The 18,799-nt window shown below is 47.2% G+C and overlaps 1 protein-coding gene across 3 annotated transcripts in view; it reads right to left on the bottom strand.

The window, feature by feature from the left end:
* LOC130592598 (uncharacterized) overlaps nt 1-18,799 on the bottom strand; it is a 54,254-nt gene that overhangs the window by 21,527 nt on the left and 13,928 nt on the right. For all 3 annotated transcript variants that reach the window (XM_057397029.1, XM_057397030.1, XM_057397031.1), the window contains exons 2-3: nt 15,196-15,271; nt 13,569-14,059 (exon numbers count right to left, since the gene is read on the bottom strand). In XM_057397029.1, coding sequence (XP_057253012.1) covers nt 13,569-14,059; nt 15,196-15,271 — 567 coding nt within the window. The remainder of the gene's footprint in view (nt 1-13,568; nt 14,060-15,195; nt 15,272-18,799) is intronic.

Raw genomic sequence — 18,799 nt, 5'->3', positions numbered from 1 at the left:
CCAACGTGACCGTTTCCTCGCTTCGTTCCTGGCCTTGATACCAAAGCTGTCCACAGGGAACACCCAGTCTGGTCTAACTCACCATCTTATGTCTCTGTAGTGTATGTTACTTGTGCAGTTCCAGCTTGTGACTGTTAACTGAAGCCTTGGCTCGGATGCAAGTCCAAAGCCCTCCCTCCCCACGGACTTTTGCCATAGGCAGAGTGAGGGCAGAAGGCACGTTGCTGCTTGCAGCTTTATCCTGTTCCCCTTGTCAGCGCATGGGAAATGCTGCTTCACCACTGTCCCTGAGCACACCAAGAAGGGGTGAAGACATTAGCCCAAGTCAGGCAATAAATGGTTTCCTCCAAGCAGGAAGACAAGAGAGGGCTCTGTAAGCCACATGGCTGCATTACAAGTGAAAGAATTCAAATCAATGAAAGGTGCAGGCTCTTGTCAGCTGTGACACTGCAGGGACACAGAGAGGGAGAGAAGCCACAGATGGCTGCTCCTAATCCCAAAGCACACAGGCACTACCAGGGAGAGGGCCAGGTTACCTGTACACCATCCACTAACTGAAAACCCTACAAGACATTCCAAAGGCTCTGGGCAAGCCCCAGCTTCTGGTGCATACCAGCCAGAGAGTGCACAGCTTAGGCGTCTGGGACACCACATTTCCAGAAGGAGACTCCACGCTCATACAGGTTCAGCCTGGCAGAGGAAAGAATAGCTGTACGCAGAGAAGGTAAAAGAAAAAGATCAAAATTCTTTCAAGTCTGGATTTTTAAGCCAATTTCTTCATGGTTTTGAGCCAACGTGAATGATTTAGATGTTGATCTCATCTATTTATGTTTTAAAGTATAAGTTCTTGGCCTGGAATGCCTGTTTGTGAGCCCAAAAGCCTGCTCTAAAGAGTATAGTTAGAAAAGGGACTTTTCAGGAGGTAGAAACCCCACACTGTACCTATCTAATCCATCCCAGTAACTGTACAATGGAGATCAGTGTGTTGGTCTGGGGAGAACCTGGAGTATGCACCCTTTCAGCAGATTCTTAGCTAGAGGGTTGGTGTTAGTGGAGCTTCCCACAAACAGGGCAACATGGGGTATACTCATCGGACTCAAGGAGGGAAGGACTTTTCAGTGGCAGAGGAGGCAGGCATGGCCTGTCCTTTACAATAGAAACCTCAGAACATGACTGAATCGCCTCCCATCCTCTCTCCAGCTGAGTGCCAGAGACACTACCCTATGGGAACCCCTGCCTTGGGCTCAGCTGGCGCTGCTGGGAGCACTCACAAAGGCAGCTTTCAGCAGAACACACACAAGGTCACATCTTCCGATGAGAACTTGGATGTGTGGACAGTGGAGAAGCTCTGAAGAAAAGTGAAATGCAAGCTGACTGCATAAAGAGCTCTGGGAAGCCAAAACAAGCCTGTCAAACAAGCAAGCATCCTTGCGCCATGGGGCTTGCTCAGGCTCCACAAAGTTGAAAACAGGGCACAGAATCCCACTCCTCTTCCCGAGACACACACAGGCACATGCCACGTCTGCACAGCCCCACAGCATCTTTCCTTTCATATGACTCTGGTTTTGAGATCTCATTTGTTTCCATGGGCACATGAAAATAATTTTACATAAACAAGTAATGTATAGAAATTACATGCCAGAAGATTATTAACAAACCTGAGAGACCATTTGTTTGCCTTCAAATAGGTGTCCATGAAGTGGATTTGTAGGTTGAAGCTGAGAGCTTTTGATGGGGTTTGACCACCAACTTTAAAAGGGCTGACCTAGGCCTGTACCCATGTGAACAGCTCGCAAGGATTTCAGAGGCACCAGTATCCCCCACCTGGTGCTCTGTCCTTCCTCTTCAGTAGGTATACGGTCCCCTTCAGCACTGGAAATCAGCACTCGTGGATTCTAGTACCCTATTGCACCCTCTTTGTTCACATCCTCATGGCTGCATGTGACTCCAGATGGCCCAGAAGCTGGTCCAGGGATGCCTCCCCAGTGCAAGACACAAAACAACCCGGCAAACAGTGCCAGAAGCAGGCCACCACCTCCCCAGCCCTTGTTAGCAGAGCATGGCAACCCTTATAGCTGTGCCCAAAGCACTAATAGGAGAACTGCTGCCCTCTTGTATTGTTCTCAATTGTGTGCATCAGGATCCACTTTCCAAATCATTGGCAATATGCCTTCAACTCAAAAGGCTGCAAGATCCACATCAGAGCCTGTATAACACGTGCCAGCGCTCATAACACGTGCATCAATTTTAACACACAAATCAATTTGTTGTTTCCTTTTTTCAGTTCAGGATTTTGGCTCATCTGATGCTTACAAAACAGTCATGTCCTAGGACCAAGAGGGCTCATTCACCCACCACACTGGAGAAGAGCAAAAGCTCATGTCATCTCATTAAAAGAAGAAAGAGTCCAAAGAGAGACCTGAATGTCTCAAGGCCGAGGTTATTAAGATCCCCTGTGCACAGAAAGTTGATAATCAAAACAAACATTGATACCACATTTACATGAATAGTTTTGAGGTAGTTTGCATGATTTGGGTAGTTGCATCTGGAAAGCAAACAAACCAGTGTCTCCACTCAGTACAGTTTTATACAGTGGACCAAGCACAGGCAAGTCTCACAGCTGCAGCAGTAGTTACCACTGCTTTACACTTCAAACCCTACCAGCAGCGCCATCATGAGATAGCAATCTGATTTGTTTCAGCTTCTTGTGGTTTACTGTTGCACTAATCTTTAGGGTCTTCCCATAGGCTGTTTAGCACAACTGCCCATAGTGAGCGCCTGCAAAATGCAGACAGGAAGAATTAGCACAAAAATGCCTTTTCACACTTATTCTTCTCAAGGCTGACTGCTACATTGCCTGTATGATGAAAGATACAGGAACACTATAAAGATGTCCTACTAGAAGTCCCTCTGCTCAAAAACACACCTTCAAATCACATTTTCCAACTTCCACTGCTCATAATTACACTCTTACCACTAACAATACTTAGAGCTGGCCATGTTCTTCAGAGGATGCCATGACATTCTATTGAGTTGAAGACAAGCTAAGAGCCTGATCTGATGATACACCAGATTCAGAACTACAACGAAAACACATATATCATGAACTCACTGAGCTATTTCCACCAGAGCTCTGACCAAAGTGACACATCTTAGGCTGAGACTTACATTAAGGTGTGCTCAATATAGCATCTTATCACCTAGCCAGGTACAGCACGTTCTTGTGTGAGGTTTGCCCGTCTTTCCTGCACAGACAGGAAACAATGGCAGTAACAGACTTTCCTGAGCAAACCCAGGGCATTCCCTATGGTGGTTTCCCCAGCTGCAGACCACATCGCCTGTAACATAACATCTAATGGGTTTAACAGCAGTGAGAAAACCAGACATGTGACTGGCTGCATTTTAAAGGAACTGCACAGATCCACTGGCTTTGGAGCTTGGGAAAGGATGTGTTAAACTGTCCTCTGTTTCTTAATCACGTATGATGCCCACACACCATCACACCAGAGCCTAGAGGAGTGTCCGATGAGCCTCTGAAGTGATATGCAAGATAGGGAGGGTCCTGAAGTTTCCACAGGCAGAAAAAATGCTTTCAAAAATGAACATGTTTACAACAAGATTGCAGAGTGATTCAGGGTTTTATGCTTTGTGTAACCTACTTTTTCCATAATCAAAGGCATGAAGGTGAAATTATAGCTTACACGGATATGCCAGGGTCTTGAAACACAAGCACATTCTTAGATTTAAAAATACAGTTTGCCTAGCATAGATATGACCACAGACTTCATTTATATTAAGTTCCTCACACTCCAGAAGATCCTCAGTGTTGTAAATCCATTCTTAGGAAATCGCTTTCCATGACCTCATAGCAGCTTTCCAGTATCTGAAGGGGGGCTATAGGGATGCTGGGGAGGGACTCTTCGTTAGGGACTGTAGTGGTAGGACAAGGGGTAACGGGTTCAGACTGAAGCAGGGGAAGTTTAGATTGGATATAAGGAAGAAGTTCATTACTGTGAGGCACTGGAACGGGTTGCCCAGGGAAGTTGTGAATGCTTCATCCCTGGCAGTGTTCAAGGCCAGGTTGGGCAGAGCCTTGGGTGACATGGTTTAGTGCGAGGTGCCCCTGCCCATGGCAGGGGGGTTGGAACTGGATGATCTTAAGGTCCTTTCCAAACCTAACTATTCTATGATACTATGAATAAGCAAAGTCCACCAGGAGATTGAAAAGATTATTTTCAATAAGGAAAACCATCAAACTTAATAGGGCTTCTCTTAAGTATCTTAATTTGTGCTTTCTTTTAATGTACCTGGAGCCTCCAGGACTCCTATGCTTTTGAAGCCTTGAATTCAGAAAAGAACATAATCCTATGTTGGTGTCTTGGAGAGGAAAGGTTCACCTCTGACATACCGGTCATCTCAAAACCAACTGCAGCTCAGCAAGAACTGGGTGTCTGGGAACAGAGCTCTGGAGAAGGGCAAGAAAGTTTAGAAGAGAATATGCTCTGGTTTAACTCAGTCTCCATCTACATGAGAAGTAGATGCCTCTATTGAGTGCCTCCTGCGAGATGAGCTGTGGACCAATGCCCAAAACTCCCATTGACATCAACAGGCTGAAAGAAAGTGCGAGCAGAGCCCAGCAGTGCGGTTCTCATGTGAGCCAACAATGGAGAGGCTATTCAGAGCTAAGGCAGAAAATCAGAGCTAAACCCCAGCCCATGCCAAGGACAGCTGTGTTGTTGACAGCCAGGCTGGCTATTCTACTATGCCAAAGCTTGTCCAAAAAGAGTATTTCCTAGAGTGTTTACTCTAGTTGCAGGCTTAGCCTTAAAAGCCCAGCCAGCTTCTGCCTCTTGAACAGCAATGGCTGCTATATTTCCATGTGTCAGACCTGCCCTGGCACAAGCTGCTTGCTTTCAGTGTGCCATGGCAGACCCGGAGCACAAACGCCTGCCATTAATAGTTAATACGCACCATCACAGGACCGCCCTGCTTCTGTTGATTCCAAACCCGCACTACCACCTCCCTCCTTCCTTCTCACTCACAGGCGGTGCCCCAGGGGAGACTGCAGGGTGGAAAGCACACCTCTCGAGCACCGCTGCCAAGCCGTGCTGGATGAGGACAGTGTCCTGCTTCAGAGATACAGGGCTAAGCAGTGCCAGTGGAAAACAAAGGGAAAAACAAGCTCTTACTTTCCGTTCCTTGATGCCATTGTAGTGCTTTGAACAAGCCTCTTACTATTCGATTTTTAAGGAGCAGCAGGCCCTGTTGTCTCATAGGTGCTGACTTTTAAGAGACTGGCCATTTGCATAAGTGCTCAAGGTGGGAATTCAACACTTAGTGGTGGTGGTAGGGTAGGAACAAGAGAAAAAGCCTAACCTATCTCTTCTGCTCATTTCAGTTTCTTGATCTATGTAACAGCAAGAAAAGCAAGCCGAAAACTGCCATCAGGCACTTTCTGAGCTACATGAGGAATAACCAGCTTGGCTCTAAATAGCAATTTACCCTCTCCAGTCTCCTCAAGCTCACCTCACTGCTCCTCTGAAGAGGTAAACGTAAGGCTTTCTCCTTTTCAGAGGCTGCTAGCATAAGCAAAAGATGTAACTTACCACGCCTGAAGAGAGATCCATTCATCCGCAAGCCAAATACAACATGGGCAGTGACAGCATATGGTGAAGCCACCTGCAAACTCCTTTTCTCCCCAGGCAAGGATGAGATATTTGTATCACAATGAGCCACATGCTGCAGGAGGAGTGGGAAAGGAGAGGTATCAACAGCCACATGGGGACCCAACCCAAGCAGCACTTCTAGTCCAGACACACCAAGGCTGTGTGAAGACAATCCAGCCCTATTCCAGAAGAAAGCACTATAGAGAAGGTTCTGGCCTTCATTTCCAAGCAACATCTATTAACTCGTCTTGCTGGAAAGTACAAACAGGTTACAGCAAAACTTCTTAATCTGCCAGGCCCTCAAGGCTACTTGGGCTGAATTGAGACAGTGGGGAAGAAAATGTGCCAGCATTATCCTTCTGCACTGTATTGTGTCAAAACAAGAAACAAAACACCCTTTGGAAAACCTTCTTCAAAAAGCATCCACAACAGCCACCTGCCAAGAGAAAGAAGAGGAATATGCTGCAAGATGGACACAACTGGGTAGCCAACCCAGCAGCCACTCTGTGACTGCCATTCACCCCCCCTGCAGTTAGGATCTCTAGGGTTTGCTGAGTGATGATTTTTGTGGCCTGACACCAGCCAGCCATGAACCACTGCAGGAAATATGGGGGACTGGGCTTTCCTTCTGCTCCTTCAGCAGACATTATTCTCTGTGGTTCTTTGAGAGAAAAAGGACAGAGGTCAAGACCCCAGCCCTGTCCATTCATATGCAGATATTCTGGCAGTCACTTTCAGGTGGGAACACTCTCCCCTCCCACCCCCAAATTTACTCCCTTCAGGCCTACCTACCCTCAGTCACACCAGGAGTTCAAGCCTCACACAGTATCACCACCCTCACAAAAGACTTGCTCCCTAAGTCACATCTCAAGGACACATGCCAGTGGTGCCCATATGCCCATTTGATCTCCTTTCTCTCTGGTCTGCAGCCAAAGAACTGGCTTTAGCCTAATACCTTCTTACCAAGCTTTAGAGCTTAGAGAAAAAAGGACAACAGGGTTGGGAAGGTAGCCAGCAAGCTCGCCAATCTAAATGATAAGCCATCAGCTTTAGCCTTAGGCTCGTAATTTACTGCCACTGGTGCCAGGGTGCTATTATTGTCCCTTTGGGAATCTTAATACAACAAAATTACTTTCTCTAGCTCTGTCTCTACCCATTCTTAATCTCCTCTTCCCCACAGCTCTTTTCTTGCCTTCAACACATACTTTTCCAAGCTTCAGCCACATCTATTTTCCTTCCCTAGTCTTCCTTTTCCTTCACTCAAGCTCTCTGGTGCACTCCAAATTGCTCTGACCAACCTAATCCCCACTCTCTCATAATTCAAAGCAGCACCTCAAGGAACCAGGTTTCAGCAGATGTTCATGCTGCTGGCTTATGCTTGGAGACAGCTCAAATGGTACTTAGGTCTCATGGTAGCTATATTCACCAACATACAAGCTCCTAGGAAAAGAAGGCAAAGTTACATGGGTATCTACTCAGGGACAGATAAATATTTCCAGAAAGAAGCACATTTAGTAGCTCAGTTGTCCATCTCCCCCTTGAACTGATGCCCCTTTGCATGTGCTACAAAACCAGGTGAAAAATGCACTCAGGCAAAACAGGGAAGGAAGGGATTAAGGGAGAAGAGCTGAAGTGTTTGGCACTAGGAACAGACAAGCTAACACACTGTCATAGGGCTAACACAATGATAGAAGAGGTCCAAGGAGAGATGCATGATCAGAATGAAGGTTTGCAAGTAGCACACCTGAAAGGTGAACACAGCATCAACAGATCTCATGGGCTGAGGCCACATCTGGAGTGCTGGGTCCAATTCTGGACAGGAGAGATGAGGAGCTACTGGAGAAAGTCCAACAGAGGGCCACAAAGGTGATTAAGGGACTGAAGCATCCCTCCTATGAGGAGTGGCTGAGAGAGCTTGGATTGTTCTTATATTGTGCACCAATATCTGAAGGGAGGATGGAGCCTGTGCTTTTCACTGGTGCCCAGGACCAGGGGCAATGGGCACAAACTGAAACACAGGAAGAGGTTCCCTCTGAATGGCAGGAATCACAATTACTGTGAGGGTAACTAAGCACTGGCACAAGGGAAGTTATGGAGTTTCCATCCTTGGAAATACTCAAAAGCTGTCTGGATGCAGCCCTAGACCACTGGCTGTAGGTGACCATCGCTGAGCACAGCGGTTGGACAGGATAATCTCCAGAGGTCCCTTCCAACCTCAACCGTTCTGTGAGAATTCTCTAACCTCTGTCATACTGACTGATGCCAAGAGTTTAGGAATAGGGCTACATTATCCTACTTGCTTTGCCCTTGGCATTTACAACCTGGCACTGTGGCAGCAGGTGAACCTTACTGTCAGTGAAGTGAAAACATAGCCCAATTGCCTCCTTCAGGAAAGAAACGAAAATCATTACCCTTTCTAGGAAGCAGCTAGGCCAAGTTCTACATGGGTTACTGCTCTCTGATGCTCTGATTCATCCAGCCCAGCAGCACACAGGCACTTCCACTACAGCATGTTTTTGCATGGATTAGATAACCATCCAGGGAACACTTAGGGAACACACAGAAAGAGGTATCTGCTGCCTGGCAGAGTCATAATCACCCCCTGGGGGCAGGGTGGGGTTCCTCATGCCTTCCCTTGTTATTGAGTCTCTCTACCTTCCAGACAGCACCCTTCCTTCCCACTCCCCCCTCTCCACCACTGTCAAACTAGGAGTGCCTTAATCAGCAAACCAGACATCAGCTGGGTGGCACTGAGCCAGAGTCCTTGCAGCAAACATCAAACCAGAAGAGAACATCAACTCAGCTCCTCCAAACATACGAAGAACAAAACACCTCTACCATGCCCCATTGTGCACTCATGAGGTCCATGCCTACAGTCCCAGAGCTACATCCCTGCAGGCGAGTAGCCTGGACCACCAGTCATTTTCAGCTCCAAACTTTCTCGTGGTTCGGACTGCCTTGCAGCAGCCAGGCACAGCCTTTGTTTTGCTGTCTGCTTTGGTGCCAAATGCTGGTAGGGGTGACATGGACCAGAGCTTCTGTGCTGGAGGAACAGCTGGTGTAGAATATTTCTGGGGGTGACAAATACAAGCAAAATTGCAGGAGGTTACCAGAAGCAGGATTTCTCATTCTGTAATGGCGCAATCAGCTTCTGCAACAGTTTCCTTACTGCATTGCTTCAGCAAGCACCCTGCTGCACCCCGGGACAAGGAGCTGCTATGGCCCAGTTTCTCACACCTGGGAGAGACAAGTTCTGGCATGGGGCTGCTTGGGAAATGGTGTAAGCCATTACACTAAGCACAAGCCCCTCAAACCCACTCAGTCCCTCTGGAGAGTGAGGCTCAGGGCAGAGACAGCACCAGCAGTGGGGGTTTCCAGCTCTCCATCGGCACAGAGGCAGGCTCAGGCAGGCAAACAGATGATAACAATTTTCAGGAGCTGACAAGGTCTGGATTCAAAGGGGAGGCCAAGGGGTGAAAAGGACTCACGAGCTCACACGTTCTCTATCTGGAAGCTATTTGTCAAGTCCTGGAGAGATAGACAAGGGCAAAGCCCAGCTGTGGTAAGGATATGGAAATCTCACCCTGGAGCCATTAGCAGCCCAAAGGCTGGACCCCAGTGAGCCAAGGGTCATACACTGGTCCTTGGTCATGGGTGTTGAATGCTGCCCTGCAGCCTCTGTGCAACCAATATTGGCCCCAAGAAAGCTTCCAAGTGACAATCTCCCTACCAGGCCCAGTCCAACCAAAGAACCAGCACTCAAACATTGAGCAGAAGCACTGCTGGGCTTGGTATTACACAGCTAAGCCCAGATCAGAGTTCACACTGTATTCAGGCCACTTTCAGTGTCAAGCCAAGATGAAGTTCCACTTACCTGCTGTGCACTGCAACTATCCACCCACCAAAGGGGTGCATTGTCTGCAGGGAGAAATCCAAATGTTAGCACAGGATGCATTTTTCTCTTCTTGTGATGGCCTTTTTCATCCTAGCATTAAGCCTCCATGAGACAAGAGTATTGATATTATCTAATCATACATGCAGGCAAACCATAGCAGGAAGGTTTCACAACTTGCTCAGAACTACCTAGTGACTTTTTAGTGTAACTGGAAATACACCCTTGTAGCCAAACTCTCTGCCTTGTACTTTAAAACAATGCTTTCCTTACTAGCCACCTACCCACACACAAATGAGGACAATTTGGATTGCTCACCATGCCAACCCAAAGCTGCTCTCCTCCAAGAGAGATGTCTTATGTTCTCTCTCCCTGAAATGCTACACTCTGGCTTTTCAAGTGCTGAAAGATTTCAAAGGAGCTCCAGGCAGTCCCACTAAACAGCACTGGAGGAAGGACCCTTTACTTCCTCTCCATTTACACAACGTGCCAAGACCGGGGGAATAAGTTCAGCAACTCCATAGAGTCTTTGTGACACCCTGGACTTCCTTACACCTCAGCTGACCCTTGCGTCCCTCCGTGCCTTCACCTCAAGAATGTCCCTCCTCTCCTTGACCTCATGCTCTCAGCATTGCTGTAAAAGCCAGGGCTGTCCAAGGTAATAGAGTGGAAGCAACCACAGGCTTTCTAGGACATGCACCGTGTTCATCCCACAGCAAGTGGATGGCAGCAGAGCCTGCATGTAAAGACACTGCTGTCCAAGGACCATGATCAAGGGGTGGCTGGAGAGGTCATTCACTGCTGTGGCATGGGTGTCTGCACGGCCTGGCACCTCATCAGAAAAGGACTTTTTAAGCCTGCTCCTGTGCAGCCTTCCCTGCCGAGGGAGGCTGAACTGAAATGCCCAGATGATCGAGATTTCCATTTACCCAGAGGCCATGAAGGCAGAAGCACAGCAAATCCCTAACACCTTAAATGTGCTCAGATTGCCCCTAACCCACTTGGTTTCTCCCACACTTCCTAGAATTGGAGAATGGCCTGGGTAGGAAGGGACCTTATAGCTCATCCGGTTCCAACCCCCTGCCATGGACACCTTCCACTAGGCCAGGTTGCTCCAAGCTCCATCCAACCTGGCCTTGAACACAGCTTCTCTGGACAACCTGCGCCAGGGTCTCAACACCCTAATACTGAAGATTTTTCCCCAAATATCTAATCTAAATCTACCCTCTGTCAGTTTAAAACCATTTCCCCTTTTCCTATAGGGTCTCCTCAGAGCCTTCTCTTCTCCAGGCTGAACGAGCCCAGCTCTCTCAGCTGGTCTTCATAGGAGAGGTACTCCAGCCCTGTGAGCATTTTTGTGGCCCTTCTTTGGACCCAATCCAACAGGTCAAAGTCCCTCTTGTGGCATTGCCCCCAGAGCTGAATGCAGTACTGCAGGTGGGTCTCACAAGAGCAGAGTAGAGGGGGAGAATCACCTCCCTCAAACTGCTAGCCACACTCCTTTTGGTGCAGCCCAGCATACAGTTGGCTTCCTGGGCTGCAAGAACATACTGCCAGCTCCTGTTGAGCTTTTCATCAATGAGCATCCCCAAGACATCCCACAGAGCCGCTCTCTGGACTAATTTTCTGTCACCATCCAATATAAACAGAATTTGATGCAAAGGCAAAGCACTCAACATCTCTTCTTCAACCCTTGAGTAACCCATACCCCATCATGCACCCAAAAGTGCCGTTCGGTCTTAGAAGACATTTGCTTCTGGTACACATTAACCTTGCCTGATCCTCTTTGTCATCTGACAGCTCCACAAAGCTGCAGGAATGGAAAGTAAGAGCCCAGATGAAGCCTTACAGTAGCCAGTTTAATATTGTCGTTCCTCGCTTACATTGTTTACCTGGCTGAAAAACACATGATGCCAAGTGCTGCCCAGGGAGTTAATACCAGTTTTGTTGGAGAATGAAAACAGATCAAGAAACACCTTGGTCCCATTTTACAGGTGGGGAATAGAGGTATGGAATGAGATTTGCCCAAGGATTTGTGGCAGAACTCAAACCCCAGATTTCAGATCATTCTCATAAGAAATAAGATTGCTGAGTTTAGCTAAGCTGATGGGAATCCAAATGTCAGAAGATGGAATCTACAACACAATTCTATTGCTATTTTTGTAGCAGAAACAAGTACAGATAGCAAGTAAGTAGTCATCATAAAGCTTCAAGATTTACTGGTTGACAAGTAACCAATTGGAACTATAAAAATGATGCAAATGACCACACACTGTTCCAATATTCAGGCTACATCTTGTTTTGCATGTGTTCTGTCACCCCTATCTCTCACCAAAGTACACTCTTAAATTAAAGCCACCAGGTGAATAGCCTCTCTTTATCACAGGGATTCCACAACCTACAAGCGTAGAAGTACTTTAAAAACTACACAACTCCACACCAGCTTCCAGCATCTTTTGCAATACTCTTCGCTTCAACTGATAGAGAAGTGTGGAGAGCAGATAGACCAGGGAGCAAATTGGCCTCACAAGGCTGCCCAGAGAAAGCACAACAGTTCGTAAAGCTTACTTCATTATACCCTAACCTTCACCAACACAATCCCAAACACACTGCTGAGAAGAACTGTAGGCAAAGTAGGTAGATGCTATGCCTGGGATCCAAATGAGAGCAAGCACCTGCTCTAAAGGAACATTTCGACATTTACTCACATGCACTCCAAAAGAACAGGCAGCTGGGCACCGGCTCACCAGCTTTCCTCTCATCTCATTAGGATGTGAGACTAATTAAAGTCTGTCAGTATCAGTAGAAGATTTGGGTGATGTGAAATGCAAGACTGGGCCTTTTGAATGTTCTGTGAGCAGAAACTTGGCTACAAGAGCAAAGAGGGAGTGATGAAAACTGTACTGAAACCACAAGTCCCTGAATTATGTATTCATGAGATGTATGCTGCCAGCAGGACTGAGAACAAGCAGCAATGTAATGGGGAAATGGAGGGGTCTTACTTGCATACATCTTGGAAAATGAATATATAGTCCTTTCTTTCAGTGGGTTCATCTTGTAGGCTTAAAGGGGGTGTTGTTAGTGAGGTTAAAACTAGTACTTCCAACCAACCAGAGGCTGTAAAATTCTTCCCTAGCAAGAGGAAATTCAGAATTAACTGTCTTTAACTTACTGCAGTTTACCAGGGTCAGCAGATGCCTGCAGGTACTCTTTCAAACAGTTGTTCTACACCAGTGCAAGAAAAACAAGTGATCAAGAGGGAGCTGGAACACTAGCTCTGCAGTAATGCCTCGCGGAAAAGAGATGCCAGATGGGCACTACGCAGGGCAGCCCAGCACACCAGTACCAGCCACACTCCATTTCCCAGCCACTACAGAAATAAGGCAACCTCCTGGCATTTACACACCTTAACCCCAGGCCCCTACACAGGTCCTGCAAAACCAAGAGTAACTGCACCTAGAGCAAACTGTAATCCTTTGTAGAGTGTTGAAAAGGTGAAACACACTGCATTACATTGCTGTGAAACTCCTAGGAGATATAGAGAGACCTGGCTCCAAGGAGATCAACAAGTGTGAAAACACCTATCCCCATCAAGTCTACAATCGCTTTCATCACAAAGGTGTCTCCTTATACACCCCTAAGCAATTCATTTCTTTTGGAGTAACTGGTAAGGGTCAGATCATGGCCGCAGGGTAACTTGACTCAAGTCAACTCCAGTGATTTTGTTCCTGCGTCACGCGATCAACCGGGCAGTATAGGGGTTAGCAAGAGAACAGCCCAACTGTAGTAAGAGCAACTCAAGTAGCAGCAGCTGCTTAAGTATCTACACTTAGGCCTAGCTTATCCTAGACAGAGAGCAGAAGTAGGCTTAAAGGGGGCATTCACAAGAAGATGTATTCACAAGAGGCAGCCCTATGAGTTTACTGACCCCTGCCCCAATAACTCGTTTTTGTCTTTCCTTACACCACCTTCTCTCAAGCGATGCTGCCTTCCTCTTGCGAAGTTCTTACCTGTTGCATTTTTTCCAGGTCAAGGCTGGGCCTGCTGACCTTATCCCCATACCCTTGTCGATGTCTCTTACAAGGCATGACTTGCTCAAGGCCCGCCCCGACGCTTGTGAAGATTAAAGGTCTGGAGGCTGTGCTCCGCACCAAGGGCTGGAGTCTCTTGGGAGGGGAGGCACTGAAGAGCACGGGGCTGGGGCTGGCGTGCAGGCCGTCGGCGGGCTCTGCCACAGGCCGGAAGGACATGGCGCACAGGTTCTTCACCTCGTCGTCGCTGGAGGAGGTGTTGTTGCTGTCACTGCAGCAGGCAAGCCTGCTCACCTGCGACCACTTCCGCTTCTCAGCCGCAAACTCCCGGTGGATGCGCTCGAGCTCCTCTTCCGAGCTGTGGCGGTCAAGGCTGGCGTGCAGGAGGGCACGGACCTTGCAGCATTGGTTCTCCTGGTTCTGGAGCTGGTTGGGGGCCAGAGGGGTCAAGGTACAATTCCGTCTTCTCTCTGGTGGGAAGAGGGGAGAGAGAGTAGTGGCAGAGCATTTCTGTGTCCCATGCCCTGGGCCTGCCTGTTCCTGACCTGTGTTTTTCACCTCCTCCCAAGTAAACTGAGCTGTTTTCCCACCTTTTCTTCCCCAGAAGACACCCACTCTGGCCGAATGCTTCCCTTTGGAAGTTTCCAGACTTTTGCCTAGACCAGGCTGCTAGACATCCCCTCACAAACTGTCACTTGGAAGTCTAGTTGCAGAGCAAGAACGTGGATCTGCTGCCCACCTCATCCCCTGGATGAGGAGCTTCCCTGAGGAACTTGCTTCCAACTAAAACCACTAAGTTCCAATGACCAGTTCTCAGGGCACAGGAGGCAAATAAGTTACATTGCCCTTAGCAGCACGTCTGTGGCTCAGATAATAGAGATCTGGTTTCTGGAGGCGAAAGTCCTCTTTCTATTACAAGGCTTGCCATACAAGAAAGCCTGCCTTCAGCCATAAGCTGGGCACACTTTACCTGTTCTGCTGAGCTCTTTCTATGTTAAGCATATGGGGCAGGGATTTCAATTTTGATAGGACATGTCCTGTGGGTCAGGAATTTTAGTTCTGCCTTTGCATGAGGGCCCACTTGAATTTGGCTAAACAGCAATAAAACACAGAGCATACACAGAGACTTAGCACAGCTCAACAGATGCTCTAAGCTGCTTTATACCAGATTCAAAAACAGCAGCAGAGCACCTGTCTGTCCTCTGTCAATAGGGCTGCCTAACACCAACAGTACAGGAGGAACGGAGCAAGCTAAGTAGAAAAGGAGCCCAGGCGAATGAGGGAAGTAAAGGTCAGAACTCAAGGAAAAGGAAACCTAGAACAAAGATGGTGCAGGTCCACAAGAATGGAATAGAAGATAAGTTTTTAGTCCCAGTTCTGCTGCTGGCTCAGTTGGAAGTCTTTGAAGTCTTTGCTGCCCCATCTCTGCAGCACTGATGCTTTAACACATCTACCTCTGGTACGAAAAGTGTGACTGCAGTTTCTGATAACACCAGCTTCTACCTGTGAGGTTCCAAAGACTACAGGGTGACTGATTCAATGTATTTGGTTGTGGTACACTGGGGACAGAGGAGGCACTTCCAAGAATATGAGCACATCCCTTTACCTCTATCAATCTGAGCAAGTTCCTGGTTCTCTCCCTCAGAGTCATCGCTGTCCTCATCACTTTGGGGGTAGGAGATCTAGGGGGCAAAGAGAAATAAAAGGCTTCATCATGAACACTGAATATTGCCCTGCTGCTGCCCAAGCAGCTTCTCCCACCCTCCCACTCTCATACCCTGCAGGCATCACCCCACCTAACCGCACACACCCAACCATACCACCTCCCTGTTTACACATCCTCATCTCCAGCCTCAAACTCCCATCATACCCTCTTACTTGCAGCAACACAAAACACACAGCCCACTGCTATTTCCACCTTACTGCACCGCCGGCTCTTTCCCAAGCACAACGAATATGCCCTGCCCTGAGCTTGCCAGGCATGCAGCTTGTAACCATCATGGCCTACCACATCCACATCACGTGGACAACTGAATCTCCAAAAGCCACCGCCGAAATAAAGACACATCCTGTCAACAGCACTATCATCTTGCAAGGTACCCACAAATGGAAGTGGTATGTTAACTTCAGCCATCCTATGTATGTGCCCACACTTCCCCTCCACAGCACACACTATGCTGTCCCTGCCAGCACAGAATCTTACAGTCCCACTGAACACCTGTAAATGCTCTAAGAGTAACGATAATTCACATATTCTACCAGGAATTTTCAGGAACATTTGCTCTGGGTCAGCCAATGGACTTCTCCACACCACTTACTGTATACCCAAATACCCAATTAAAGTTCAGTTCTAACACTGAACAAACTTGGTAGTTGCCTCTTGAGAAGGGTTGGGATATCTGAAACCAAAGCTTTTGTAGGTCAGATAGATCCCATTGCTGCAGTTTCCTGTGTAGAGGAAACTCTACCTTAGCATGTGTCTCTGGCAGCGGCCAAAAGCAAGTAAGTCAAAGGAAAATGCAATACTTCAAAAGAAACCTTCATAGAGACAGTTCTGGAATAACATGATCACTACAAGAGCAGTTTTGTGATTCCTTACAGCTTTTTATTCAGAACAACAAGCATTCCCATCATTCTTAGCCAAGTCTCTCAAGCTACTTGCCCACAACAGAACTCTGTGACAACAGGTTTCAAAAGGTTACATGCTGTGTTTCCTTTGAAAAAGGCCTGATGTGCTGTGCTTGGCTTTTATAGATAAGGCAGCATGCAGCCGCCACACTGATGGGGACCTGTTTTGCCTCCACCACTGTTCTAGAGAAGCATCCCGGGAGTGCTTCATCCTCTCAGAGACCCAGAAGAGCAACTGCACTTCACTAGGTGCCTACAAAAGACACATACAGCTGGTGCAGAGAAACAGGAACAGTGGAGAAATTCTGACTGACACAGCTAGCAAGTCAACACACCTATTTTGTGATCATCACAATATGACTGGCTTTGCAGATTCTGTTCCCCCCTGCCCCAAGCCTGTTGCCACCTTTTTTCTCCTCCTTTTTTAAAGCTACCTTTTGCCCTTCTCTATTTACATTGCACTTTAAGAAATCAGAACTACTTTCCCTCCTAGCTAGTCTTTAAACTACTTTCCCAAGTGTTAAATGACGAATGGTGAAAGTGGCACAGCTTTACCCCCATTGCTGATATTCCTGAAGTAAACGCAGGGCGTTGTTTTTCCCACTGCAACCACAATTTTCTTGGATGCATTCACACACACGTGTCATTTAAGAAAGGCAGCTGGCACTGAGGAGCCCTGCCAAGTTAACAGACCTCTGCTTGTCCCCAGAACAGGTATAATACCTTGTTTGTGCCACAGCAGTTCACAGAGGGGACAGCTGACACTGAGGTGCCATTGTGCTAGCTGCTGTACAGACAGACAGCAGGGTCCTGTCTTCCTTACAAAAGCCAAGGCTCCAATTCTAACCCGAGAGGTACTGACCTTAGTCTGTGGCTCATTCCCACATAAAACCCTTTCATTTGGATGTGGCAGGGCTTTCAGTGAAGTTTAACAGCTCTGCCTGGGAAACCCATCAGCCATTGTTTTGTACCATGTAAATGTCAATACATGGCATGGCCCTGCTTCAAAAAAGAGGCAACGACATCTAGCACATGCAGGTCAGAGAGCTACTGCACAACATCACTGGCTTGAGATGCTTAACATAGGAGTTGGATTTCAGTCAATGATCGACACTTTGAAGGTCTTTGTGTCTATTGGTCCTGGGCTTCCAAAATACTCACTCTTCCCTGTAGAAGTGCAATCTTGCTGCCCTCTGGTCTCATAGGGATAACGCCCCTCTGTTAAGTCTTGACCAGTCCCACAGGCAGCCTAATACTAACCCCTGTGAGTTACCTCCATCACTTCTCTGGAGGCTTTGTTCAGAGCACCTGTGAGAGAAATCTCTTTCAAACAAGAAGATACTGGCTCTGTGGATTTGGTCTCATAGTAGATCCCAAAGAAATGTAAGTGGTGGGACAATATGAAAGGCTTCATGGAGAAAAGGGCATCCTCCAGTCTTGCATCCTGACACTAGTCATGGAAACATAAGCACCGGCTCTTTAACCACCTAGAGTTTTTACAAGTAACATATCAAGTGCTTTTCAGAATGAAGACAATCAGAGACACCTTTTGGAAGAGCATACCAGTGGCCCATTTCTCTACACAGTCACACTTGGGTTCTCCCATTATTCCCACTGGTGCCATCATACCTTTGTTCTAGACCATACCTTTGTTCTGGACAATACCCTCAAAAATTAGAATATTTTCATGATGTACATCACAGGCTAAGCAAAAAAAGCATTAAAATCCAGCGATTGTGTATTTCATGCATGACAGATGCTAAGTCTCAGAAGTCACATTGCCTCTTATGTCCCACGACCTGTACTGGCTTTCAGACTGCCTCGCATCTCTTATTTTGTGTGCGTTACATGCAAATACCCTCCTGCTTCATCTTCGCATCTTCCGATCAGGAACATCATCATTTTCTTCCCATTTGTTATTTAGCAAGTTCTTCTGTTTTAGTACTTTCTATTAGTAAACCCTCCCACAAATTACATGCTAGCTGTGGGAACTGAAGTCTCCCAAGCTCCTGTGTATGAGACCCTCACTCCCGTGTTCCCTAACAGAGAACCATCACTCATGGCAGACTAACTCATTGCTCATGAATCTTGCAGAGTTGCTATTTTACACATGAAACTCCTTGCCATAATACAGCACGCAGATGAAGACTAATGGAAGTTAAAAAAAAAGAAAGATTTTGTCTCTGTACGGATAACAAGAACTCCTAGAAATGATAAAGATATAAGGACTCAAAGACTAACGCTCCAACTAGCTGGAAATTAACGCTCTCTCAAGGCTTTCACACTTTTCTCTTTTCAAAAGCATCCCACTAAACACAGCAGTGTTGTGTTCAGGTCTCCAGCCTCCCTGTATAAGTCCCTGTCTTATAGCAGCCACAGCTTTACTTTCATCCAAGGAAGCACAGCCTTGTTTTCCTCACAAACTCAGAATTGTGGCACTGCTACAGCAGAAAACTTGATCTCCTCCTACCAGGTCATGGCTTCAGTCACAGCATACAAGTCTTAGAACTGTTTATATTAAAAAGACACCTCTTGTTATCATCTCATCCAAGCCCCTGATCAACTAGAACAGGTTGCCCAGG

This window comes from Pezoporus wallicus, unplaced genomic scaffold (genome assembly GCF_028554395.1).
Source record: "Pezoporus wallicus isolate ANWC-B61680 ecotype Strahan unplaced genomic scaffold, APGP_CSIRO_Pwel_v1 contig_14703, whole genome shotgun sequence".
Classification (NCBI taxonomy): Eukaryota; Metazoa; Chordata; class Aves; order Psittaciformes; family Psittacidae; genus Pezoporus; species Pezoporus wallicus.
The sequence above is the reverse complement of the archived record's forward strand: the minus strand, read 5'-3'. Positions and strand labels throughout refer to the sequence as shown.